The sequence below is a fragment of the Erpetoichthys calabaricus genome, chromosome 7 (assembly GCF_900747795.2).
Source record: "Erpetoichthys calabaricus chromosome 7, fErpCal1.3, whole genome shotgun sequence".
Lineage (NCBI taxonomy): Eukaryota > Metazoa > Chordata > Cladistia > Polypteriformes > Polypteridae > Erpetoichthys > Erpetoichthys calabaricus.
Window position 1 is genome coordinate 109,493,407 of NC_041400.2, and position 13,034 is coordinate 109,506,440.

General features: G+C 37.9%; 1 protein-coding gene across 1 annotated transcript in view; it reads right to left on the reverse strand.

The window, feature by feature from the left end:
• Positions 1-215: 215 nt before the first annotated feature.
• Positions 216-13,034, reverse strand: part of LOC127528747 (uncharacterized) — a 90,425-nt gene continuing 77,606 nt past the window's right edge. The window contains exon 2 of the mRNA XM_051929466.1: positions 216-292. Within this exon, the coding sequence (XP_051785426.1) occupies positions 216-292 (77 nt within the window). The remainder of the gene's footprint in view (positions 293-13,034) is intronic.

A 13,034-nucleotide genomic window follows, 5' to 3' on the forward strand; every position in this document is an offset into this window, starting at 1 on the left:
GGTGCAGCCTACAAATGAAAATAAAGCTCCTCTATAAATATAGAAAGAAATCAAAAGTCCACACTGGTTTATAGTAGGTTAAGTTAACTCTAACTAGCAGCCAATTGCTGAGAAACACAGCTACTCTTCCTATTGTGCTTTCAGTCTTTTGCCAAAACACTCATCTACACTCCGGAGCGTGGTCAATCGACCCTTTCACCTTGTTATCCCGGAGCTTAAATAGCAGAGTGCTTCACAACTGTCAAAGTCTCCTCAACACCAATGAATGTTTCAAGAGGGGAGTTAACACCACCTAAAACAAGATACAACCTTAATTAAAAAGAAACATTTAAATAAACTAGTCTAATTTAAAACTATAAATAAGCTTATACAAACAAAACCGAAAATGAACTACACTGCTGCAGATCCTTGCAGCGAACATAAACAAAAGTAACTTTGCTCGTCATTCTATGTATGTCAGCCCAGTGCAGTGTATGCAAAGTATATTCTCACGGTAGAATAATGACTTGCAAGCAGCTTCCTGGAAAAGTAGAATGAAATGTACATGCAAGTCCTTACCTGTAATTTTTTAGTGGACAAATTACTAACACTTCTAACCCCCAAGAGTTGATGTTAGTGGGGGCAAAAGCATATCATAGCTGTTCCTTCCGCAATGCTATTGCGAGGTTTACGCCCTCACAAGATTCAAGAAACATTGACTCTATAATTGGAGTTTGGGTCCTTCATACAAGTAGCAGTGGTGTGGCTACGCTCCATCGCTGACAGGAAAAAAACTGTGGCATGAGCACATGGCATGGTTGACAGGAAAAGAGCAGTGGCAACATCTGTTAACTGTGAGGCACATTGCACAAGCCAATTCATCATTTTTTTTTGTAAATTCAAGTCATAAACTCTGAGTGCAAAAGAAAGTAATACACAACCAAAGAATTGGAGGTGCCATCTACCTCTGCCATGTAATTGGGGTTTGGGTCCTTCTAATGGCAAGTGGCAGCATGACCACGCAACATGACTGACAGGAAGATAACAGCAGTGTGGGCACATGGCATGGCTGACCGGAAAAGAATCACAGCTACATCTGCTGGCAGTGCAGCAAATTGCACAAGCTAACTGATTGTTTTCATTGTAAACATTTCAAGAGCAAAAGACAGTCACACACACCATTAGAGCATGAAAGATGTAGTAGCATCCTCGCAAGAATGACCAGGGGTGAGCATGAATCACCTTTCTTCAAACCTTACTCATGTCACCAAATAAAAGCTGCTTACATCTACAATTAAAATGTACATATTTTTTCTGTTGTGATTTTCCTGGGATTTCTATTTGAGGAAATTTAAAAAGCTGTTATATGTTGGTAAAGTGATATAACCATAAAATCAGATTAAGCAGGTTTAATAATTTATTTTATTTTTATATTTATTAATTAACTAGCAAAATACCCGCGCTTCGCAGCGGAGAAGTAGTGTGTTAAAGAGGTTATGAAAAAAAAAGGAAACATTTTAAAAATAACGTAACATGATTGTCAATGTAATTGTGTTGTCATTGTTATAACTGTTGCTGTCTTTTATATATATATATATATATATATATATATATATATATATATATATATATATATATATATATATATATATATATATTATATATATAATATACACACACACATAAACATTTATATACATATACATATATATACATATCTACACATACATAAACACACACATAAGACTTACTGAGTGAAACGGGCTTTCATTGACAATCATGTTACGTTATTTTTAAAATGTTTCCTTTTTTTTTCATAACCTCTTTAACACACTACTTCTCCGCTGCGAAGCGCGGGTATTTTGCTAGTATATATATATATATATATATATATATACATATACATATACACACATACATGCAGTTTTAATAACACAGAAATCAATATAAACATTAACATCATTATCATATGAGAATATGAAGTAATATATAAGAAGCACTTTTCATATAAATATAAATTATTAAACAGTAAAATCTTCTTCTGTAATTTGCTACCGTGGCAATTTGTGTGTCTGTCCAGGATTTTAAATGACCTGTAGCTCGCAAACCGTTTCACCTATACACTTGAAATGTGGTACACATATAGTACGTCACGTCTACTATCCGCTTTATGGGTGATGATTGTTTTACTCTTTTTATGTTTATTTTATTTTATTGTAGAATCAACTCCTATCTGCGCACAGCAGGGCAGCCGTGGGCGGATGCGTATGGTGTATTCACTCCATGTTATCGTGCATTGCGCTGTCAGTGGTATTTTGATAAAAGAATTTGAACAACATATAAGAAGCGAATAAATTATTAAACAGTAAAACATTAACATTTAAGAAGTAAAGTTACATTAAGTACTACTGCAGTGCCTTCGGGTATACCTCATTTTTTGTTTGCCCATTACATGCTTAAATGTATACATTTTTTGGTGCACCTAACCGAGAACACGCGACATATAACCGAGCGTGGGAGAAGCATGGATTTTAAACACGCGATGAGTTGATCTGCTGGTCTCCCTCGTGGAATAACTGGTAATATTTGACTAAAATGTACAGCGAGTAAAACGACATTACCTCCTATTTTTTTTTTTACGATCTCTGAGATCTTGCTTTTTTCGGTTCAAGGCTTCATAAGCTCTTTTATGTTGTATGGTGTACTTATCCCAAACCATCATCTTTGAATGTTGCAAGACTTTCGCCTTGTATGTAGATCGGGGTAATTACATTCATTGCATTCCTAGTCTGAATCACAATGTGATTGTATGGGTGGTTACCTGGCACTGTAGGGTTGCCACCCGTCCTTTAAAATACGGAATCGTGCCGCGTTTGAGAATGAAATTGCGCATCCCGTTTTGAATCAATACTGGACGGGATTTATCCCGTATTTTTTTTATCATTTTATTTTTAAAGCAGCGTCTCATGCAAATCATCCCACACGCATTTTATGAAGATGCCTCCTTTCCTACTTTTGATTGGGTAATACTTGATGTCATCGTTAGTTTGATTGGTGTTTTTAACTGTCCAGTGTGGAGGGCGTGTCTTTTAAGTACAGTCTGCAAAGTGTTGGCACTGAGATGTGGCGTCAGCGCCATAGTTGAAGCCCCTAACGTTGCGGTCAGCAAGTCGGCTAACATCCGCCATGTGCCGTCTTTCAGTTGCGAGAAGCAGATCATAGAATGGTTGAAACTGTTGCCCCAACGTTGCGCCACGGCGTGTGGTTCGTTTATACCTCGTGTGTTCTCATTAAACTTTTATCTCGCGAATATGTTATTGCAATCCTTAACGGGAGCGTTTCAATAAACTGATTGAAAATAGTTTTGCATTTACCTTTTTAGTAAAAGGCGAGCTTTTAAGCCTGAGAAATCAGCCCGTAAATGCACACGTTTAATTGCACATGTGTTAATATGTATGGTTACACAGTATTAAAAGAGAACAACGTCAGTTACCTTTGTTCCCGCGTTTGATAAAAGGTGAGCTTTTAAGCCTGAGAAATCACCCCGTAAATGCACACGTTTAATTGCACATGTGTTAATATGTATGTTTACACAGTATTAAAAGACAGTCAAAAATTAACGTCATTTACCTTCGTTCCCGCGTGTGACTCGTGCTGTAAATCTCTTCCTTGTTTTTAGTTCACGTGATTACGTAGGAGGCGTGATGACGCGATACGTGACTCCGCCTCCTCCATTACAGTGTATGGACAAAAAATATGTTCCAGTTATGACCATTACGCTTTGAATTTCGAAATGAAACCTGCCTAACTTTTGTAAGTAAGCTGTAAGGAATGAGCCTGCCAAATTTCAGCCTTCCACCTACACGGGAAGTTGGAGAATTAGTGATGAGTGAGTCAGTGAGTCAGTCAGTCAGTCAGTGAGGGCTTTGCCTTTTATTATTATAGATACAACTCTATATTTAAGGACTCCACTTCTTTTAATTACAGTAATACCTCAATTATCCATCAGGGTTTGGGACTGAGGCTGTGATAGATAAGAGAAAAGACAGATAACAGAACATCTACGTTAAAAATGATACACAGTAGATTAGTTTAGAGAACAGTCTTATTTGTTTACAAAAACAACTATTAACAAAATATAGTATTAACATAAATTAAATAAATTATATAATATTGCAAAGAACAGCATAAGAAACAAATACAACTCAAAGGTATTGGAGTTTTCCAAGTTTTCGCAGCTGAGTGTGAAGCGGCTGGGATGGGAATCAGCACCTCCAAATCCGAGACCATGGTCCTCAGCCGGAAAAGGGTGGAGTGCCCTCTCAGGGTTGGGAGCGAGATCCTGCCTCAAGTGGAGGAGTTCAAGTATCTTGGGGTCTTGTTCACGAGTGAGGGAAGAATGGAGCGTGAGATCGACAGGCGGATCGGTGCGGCGTCCGCAGTGATGCGGGCTCTGCATCGGTCTGTCGTGGTGAAAAAGGAGCTGAGCCACAAGGCAAAGTTCTCAATTTACTGGTCGATCTATGTTCCTACCCTCACCTATGGTCATGAGCTATGGGTAGTGACCGAAAGAACGAGATCGCGAATACAAGCGGCTGAAATGAGTTTCCTCCACAGGGTGTCTGGGCTCTCCCTTAAAGATAGGGTGAGAAGCTCAGTCATCCGGGAGGGGCTCAGAGTAGAGCCTCTGCTCCTCCGCATCGAGAGGAGTCAGATGAGGTGGCTCGGGCATCTGATCAGGATGCCTCCTGGACGCCTCCCTGGTGAGGTGTTCCAGGCACGTCCAACCGGGAGGAGGCCCCAGGGAAGACCCAGGACACGCTGGAGGGACTATGTCTCCCGGCTGGCCTGGGAACGCCTTGGGATTATCCCGGAAGAGCTAGAAGAAGTGGCCGGGGAGAGGGAAGTCCGGGTATCTCTGCTCAAGCTGCTGCCCCCGCGTCCCGACCTCGGAGAAGCGGAAGAGGATGGATGGATGGATGGATCTTCATTCCGTAACAAACAGTGCTGTCTTATACTCCATTATCTTGGTTACAAAGCACACCCCCAAAACAATAATACCAATGTCTCCTATCACCCACGTTATGTCTTTTTCTATACTGCAGACACTCCTAGTTATTGTCTCCTGGCTCTCTACTCAAAACTTCCTTCCGCCGCACGTTTCTTGTTCTCTTGCCTTCTCCTGTCACTCATCTCCTAAGAGGCGTGTCCGCCCCTCACAGAACAGAAGCCCTTCACCCTGTTCTTTTATTTACACAACATTCTGCCCTTTCTGCTCCTGCACAGTGCATCACAAGCTGCCTGCGCGTCACAATATATTTACAAAGCATAATATAACAGAATTTAAAAAGAAAATTACAATGCAGAAGAACATTAATACAGAATAATATTACTGTCAGTGGTTTACATTTTCAACACGTTTTTCAATTTTGTCGACATCACAATTTATATGGTTCACTGTTGTTCTTCCTACTCCGTAAATTAAAGCAATACTTGAAGCGCTTTTGCGGTTTCATAAACATTTAATATTGTCATATATTGAAGGTATGTAACGGAAACTGTGATTTCAAAATGCAGCTTGACATATTGTGCTGGGGAAAAACACTGCATGCTAGCAAAAAGGGAGAGTTGTTCCAATGTGCAGAGCTCGTCGCATATCGGGCATCAGTAGTAATAGGTAGATGCTAGACTGATTAATCGAGTTACAGATAATCAAGGTTTTACTCTTTATATCTTTCTTATGTTAGTCTGCATTATTTATTTATCTATTGTATGCTATTTATTCATTACTGTTCTCATCTAAATTTAATTAGTTTTTCCTTGCATGTAACTACCACTTTGACATGTTATAAACAACTGTGCTACATCCTTTGTATGAAAATGTCCTATAGAAATAATTGTAGTTGTTAGCAAATTAATGGATTACAGATAATAGCACACAGGTTTCTTTAAATTGGGCGGTGAGTAAACACACAATGAAACACATAGCAACAATTTCAGGACAATCAGTTGTAACTTGTATTCCACCAGACAATATAAAGTGCACCAAAAAGTTAAAAGAACATAAGAAGGTAACAATATCAGGAACAAAAACATTTTTTTAAAAGAAAAGCACACAGTCCACACTCTAAACATGAAGTGGATGATACAACCTTTAGTGGTGCAGAGTCCAGCTTGCACGCTGTGTTACCACAACAATTAATCGTCCAACTGTCCATAGATACACTCTGTTCACTGGACTGTGTTCGTTGAATCCCTGTCAGTGTTTCTTCTTTGTTCTTTTTTTTTTACTTCTGTGCTCTTGGGTTGCTATAATGACCTAGGCACCCCTTGCTTCTTGTCCGGCAGCTTCGCTCTGTCCTTTCATGAATCTTCCCCCACTTGCTGGACCCACAACCAACATCTCTCTGGTGGAACTGTCTCTTCCTCCATGGAGTTAGGTGTTGCTGTCCGTGTGCCTTGTGTTGTGCCAGCCATGTTCCCTAAATGCCACAGAGCCCCTGTGCCTTGTGTGAGTTGCCTTGACAGCGTTCTCTGTGGACTGTTCCTAACCCCCTGTTGACCAGAAGTATAAATTTGCTTCAGTCCCTGTCAAGATCAACATGACGATGGATTAAACAATGAGACATACCAATTTCCTGGGCTTGACAAATACTGTAAACACAGGTTAAACAAAAAAGATTTTTTGCCAACTATCAAGGAGTACACATATACTGAGTAGAAACCAATGTCCCCAGACATGTTCATTTTCAAGTCAGGTAAATACAAACATTTTCCTAGGAAGGAGGTAGTTCTGTGATCACAATATTGTATTGTATGTATGTTTAAGCAGATCAAACTTCAAAGCAGGTGACTCTTTTGCAAGACAGGTAAATGTCCTGTAGACAGCCATTACAATTACTTGTAACACAATTACTCAGGAAATTTGCCTTTCCACTTATCACCCCAATCCCAACAATGGGTGCCTATTGCCCCTTCATCTACTGGATTCTACATTTAATATTCACATGTTTCTTTGCCTAATAGAAAAAAGAAAACCACCCTGTGTACAAAAAATGTTCCCCTCTGACAAGTAGATAACAAAATGTCTGAGGCATATTTTTTGCTCTCTGCATTTTTCATTGAGATGACAGTATATATTGTTTTTATATTTTTATTGATCTTCTAAATCTGCTTATTCCTATTACAGGGGCTGCCATGTATTATAGCACAATCAAGTGAGGGGCAAAAGCAATCCCGAACAAAGTGTCAGGTTATATGCAGTATACAGTACATGCCTGTAACGCACTGAATTTGTTAATAATCTCAGTGCTTTCTCTTTTTATAGTTTTTATCACTAGATCTATTATTGTGGGGTGTGAGTGGAACTTACTGCATTCTTCATTGGTTTGCCTACATCTGAACACCACATACACAAGCTTAATCCACATACACTAAAATGCATACATACAAACACACCAAGTATAAGCCCATGCAACTTACCACTCCTTAGTGACAACCACTTAGTAGCTTTGGCAAGAGAAGGACATGTTAGTGTCTTCAAGATGAGAGAGGCTAGTGTGCCTTACCACTTGCTACCACTTGCCAATCAACACGTTACTCCTTCCCATGCTGCTCAGTATTGGAGGCAACCCTCCTCATCCACTAAGTACTGTTGTAAAGACATGACAATTAGATGCCATGCAATACTTTACTACCTCAATAAGGAAGATGTTCAGAAAAAAAAATTTAATTTAAAACAAAGCAATATATATTACTAAAAATACACGATACAAATGAAAAAAAATTAGCAAAGCCTAGTTATAACATATTCTAATGAAAATGCACCAAAGTTTTAAATTCAAAAAGCTTTACTCGTTAATAATAAATATCCTCTTGCTAGAATCCAGTATCGACTATAAGCACAGTGCTATTTAAGGCAATACAACTCTTATTACCGATTAAGACAGTGTTGGAATGGGAGCTCCCCTTTATTCCTTCTACTTTATGTAGTTTTAATTAAAAAATACTAGGGGGCTCTTCCCCCTGCTCGCTTCACTCGCCAACCCCCAGGCGGGCGCTATGCGCTAGCCATTTTGTGGCTGTGCGGCTCGCATATGGGGAAGTGGACGTTTGAACTATTTTACATTACAGCAAGTAATTAACCATATTAAAAAATAGTAAAACATAATAAATTTAAAGAAAATTATGTTTCATGTTGCGTTAGAGGTATTCGTTGTGTTATATGTTTTCATTCTGTTTGGCTTTGAAATTAACACGCAAATACTTTTTAAACTTACACTTTTACTGTAAAACTTCAGTAAAAACAATACTTGGAATTAACTTTTCATCGATATCGCATTGAATTTTGATTCCGTGTTTGAACTTAAATTGTGACAACGCAAAGTATAACTGCCCGTGAGTGAATATCGTTTCTTTCTCTCTAATAAATTAACCGACTTTTTCAAATGTTTGTTCTTGTGATTTGTTAATTGTCATAGCAAAAGCTATTCTAATGGGAAACTGTAAATGTTTTAATACAAATGGTATAGCAAGATCTCCTTTGGTGTCTAATGTTATCCACGGAAGATGTAATACATTACCTTTCTTGTCGCCTGTTAAAATTTTACATGTCAGAATTGTTCGACCACTTTGAATACAAGTATACAAAACATAAAAATGTATACAGTAAGAGCTGAGAGCGCAGGAACTGTGTCTGACAAAAGCATTCACACAATGAGAGGTGAGAAGACCGTGAGCGTGGGTTGTTAACCGGAAATGGTTGAGAGGAGGCCGGGACTTGAAAAAATCTCTTGGTAATAGACTTGTCTCACGGGACATTAAAATATCTCTTGGCAATAGTTTCATCTTGCGGGACTTGAAAAAATCTCTTGGCAATAGTCTTGTCTCATCTCAAGATTTTCTTTTATAATAGAGAGATATGTTTCATGTCTAGAAAATAAAATGATGAACAAAATCAATTTTTAACTTAAAACACACTTTTAACTACTGATACCCCTTCTCTAGTTTCGGAACTCTTGGTAGAGAAAATCAACAGAGCATCTGGTCCCCTGTATTGATAAATGATCAGAAAATCTACAGCTAGTCCATGTGCATGTACCTCTTGACCTGATCATCATCTTATTACTTTGCTGCTAGTATACTTCTTCTTCTTTGTGTCTAACTTGTTTGTCCACTCAGGCTTGTTCTTTTTTGTCAGAGTGTTGAATTCTGCAGTACTAGTTTGGAGTTTGTGGGGGTGGACACCATAAAATGGATTGTTATTTTATTACATTTTTAGAAAAATACATGACTGAATTAACTTTATAAACGACATAGAAAAGAGAAGTTGCCAAAAACCATTGTACTGCCTTGAGAGGTATGATGGTGCAATGTCACAGTGTGTTGTATCTGTCTTTAAAATCATTTGTACATGACGCATAGTTTTATGATAACCTTGTGATTTTTTTTCTTTTTTTGCCAAGAGGGAATGATATTTTGGCAAGATTCGGAGCACCTTAAAAGTCTGGCAGCAGAGTCTCACAGCTTGTTTGGAAGCTCATACAATGCTAAAAGCAAGCCAAGATAATATAAATGCATGCATGAGGCATTGTGCATCTGTCAATAATAAACTTGATTATAAATAGATGATGCTTTTACTCTGAAAAATTGATGTGATAATAAAATGACAGTAAATGATTAAAAAGACCACAAACTTCTAGACAGTCTCTGCAGCCTGAACTGGGAAAACATCCAAAAGAAAGAGTAGGACTCTTACATATCATTTTATTCATCCATTTAAAATACACATAATGCAAATCAGACTTATGAGGGACCATTATGTATCCTGGCAAAATTATTCAAAAGGCAGCCCTGAAAAATTTGCTATTGCATCTTGGAGCACTTTCACCCAAAGACACAAAGTAACTAATGCAGGGTCTCTTTAAACTTTTAAAATAACCTAAACTACATGTCTTTTGGATGTGAGAAGAAAATCAGAATACCTAGAGAAATAAAACCCAGTGGACCCAGGGTGAAGTATACAAGCTCTCTACAGGGATGAAGGTCAAGCACAAGTTTCAGGAGTTATCAGGTGACAGACGATGCTAAACACTCTTTCTCTGACCCACCCATTCTTATGACTTCGCCCCCTGCCCCCTTCGCTCACCAATAACCCCCCCAGCCTGCGCTACACACCAGCCACTTCACATATGTGGATTTCACTTTCACCAAACAACAAATCTTTTAATTCTTGTGGATATGCCTCTTCATTGGGAAGAAACACTACTTTTCCCTGATGGCAACACAAATTAGATGATCTACAAGTCTCCGACTTAAAGTTCGAGCTCTTTTCTCTGTTCTGTTATTTCACAGAGTAATAATTTCCATTTGTTTGCGCTATTGCGATCTTTACTATCATTTTTTTGAGACTTTCGAGTTTTAGTACTTTCATTATCTCTAACCTGCTCTGCATGTGTATTGCACCAACGTTTTTGAACTCTTTACGACGTTCTACTGTCATCTACTCTTTGTCTTTTATTTCCGGCCCCGGTCATGGTTAAATCTCTTGGCACAAAGTCTCGTCTTGGGGGACGTGAAAGTATCTCTCTGAAATAGTCACGTCTCGTCCCAGGATTTTTTTTATTATAATAGAGAGATGTACGCTTTGCAATAATTCCACCTTAAATAGCTGGGCAACCAGTAAAGATATTATATGACAGAAACATGCAAACATAACAGAAAAAGATAATACAGTAGCAGCTTTTGCACAGATCTGGGTATGAATGACATTATAATAAAACTGGAAAAGATGGTTGTACACAACCTAAGAGGAAAGCATATTTATGAAGAAGAGATGTGGCCAAAGTACAGAGCAGTGCGGCACACCTTGGTTTCCTGGATCCTTTGGAAATTTATGTTCCTCAAGAGCCACAAACTGTTCATGACAGACATGACAAGTAGAAATAGATTAATTAAATAGAACAAATTCATTAGTCTACTGTCATGTCTCTGTCAAGAGCATAATGTCAACAGGGTTTTCATTGATAAAATAATTAACAGCTCAACTTGTATCACTAAGAAGGCTAAGAAGAGCAGTTTCAAAACCATACTTCATAAAAGAACCACAAAAAGAGGAGTAGATAATAAGTTGCTGATTTTAACTCTCAAGCCAGACAAGCTCCTCAAAGTTATTCGACAAGATGGTTAGCATGACACTAATTTCTGGAGAAAAATTCAATTTATATTTCAATTTTCATCCATATATTTAATTTACCATACCTGGCTGTTGTTAAAGTTTTAGCACAAGAGCCTAACTTGGTAGCACTGGGTACAAGTCAAAAACCTATACTGCATGAGGTTCAAGTCCATCGTCAATGTTGTCAGATGTAAATACAATTATTTAGGACAGACAAATATGCAATATGCTGTAGTATGACTTATTACACAGGGAAAATATGTACTTCCCAAAAATTAGCCAAATAAATAATCTAAACAGTAAATTCCAGGCTGAAAAACAGTTTTAGTCTATCACAGTAATAGTCAAAAGCACTGCAGCTGGAAAACTGCAGAAGGAAGACAAATGCGTTCTTCTTTTAGATACCTTATTAAAACTGATGATCTAAAGTATAATGAAGTGACAGGAGTACAAAGCATGCCACCCACTGATTTTATACAAGTTAAGCAATCAAGTACAAGTGGAAGGTAAATACAATATGGTAAAAGCTCCAAAAATGAATAGAAACTATCAAACACAGCTTAAGTAAAAATAAATGGTAGAAATCCTTAAACATATGATAAGCTAATGATATATAAAATGTCACCAAAAAATGAATGATCATCTTAATTAAAAAAGTTCAATCGAAAAGCACCAAAATCTATGAAAATACAGTGTACTACTTTATACTACTCGGTATAATGGAGAAATGAATGTGAGCATTTATATCATGCTCGATTATTTATTGTTTCTGGGGAGTTAAGTATGTAAGCGTAAATTTATCAACATATCATCTGCCACACAAGGATTACTAATAATCTGAACCATTGCTACGCCCCCCAAAAAATGTTTACTGCCCGCTACATTTCTGTAGCCAGATTACAAGCAATGAGTGAAATGTGAGGTGCCAGCAAGAAACGTAATACAGTTCTGAACCAAAGAGACAGAAGAAATGCTGAAGGACTGATTTTATTGTGTAAACTGGGAGTGTTTAGGGACTCCTCCTCAGATCTGGATGAATTACAGATTTCAAAATATGATTCATCAAAAATATATGGATGAGTATGTGCTTAAGAAAGCAATCTGCATATTTCTTAGTAAGAACATGTTAATTGCCACTAACATCATGGATTTCTAGAAAGTATGAAATAATTTACATGTATTTCAAAATAGTGACATAGTAACATAGAAGAAATGCAAATACGAATTCTAAGAAAAACAATCAAAGAAGTTAAATGTCATTAAGGGAGTAAACCAGAGATGGTATTTATCTGCTTTAACAATTCACACAAACTTTGGTAGGGATTAGGGATGCTTACGGATGACAAATTAAAACTTAATCCAGTCATCTGTGTATGTTCCCTTCCCAATCACTTCAAATAATGTACATGTCCCTTCTATTTTATTTCCCTTCAGAGTTTCCTGATATAGCACATGATGCCACTGCTAATATGACAGACTACTGTTCCTGTATTTAATAGTTAATGTAACACAACTTTATCACCTTATTTTATTTAAGTCGTGAGACCTTTAGAGACCCTCCCCAATGGGACGACACAGAGAAGCATGACTGCCGCATTTGTTGAGAGTTGCTTGCAGGTTTGTAGTGCCACAATAACATCTACAAGCTGACCGCTGCCACACACAAAGTGCTGGTCGCCCGATGGGTGATGCTAGGAACATTATAACTTGGCCACTGACCTGGCCCCAACCCTGCCTGTTTGCTGTATCTGTGTACAGTATAGTAGAATGGTTGATCCCGCTACAATAAATAACCTTGCTGTTTCTGTTTCGAGTGTATTAAAAAGCTGGTTTTTCTAAAGTATTGAGACTCAGCCTCGTCTTTGGGGTGCAAGACAGG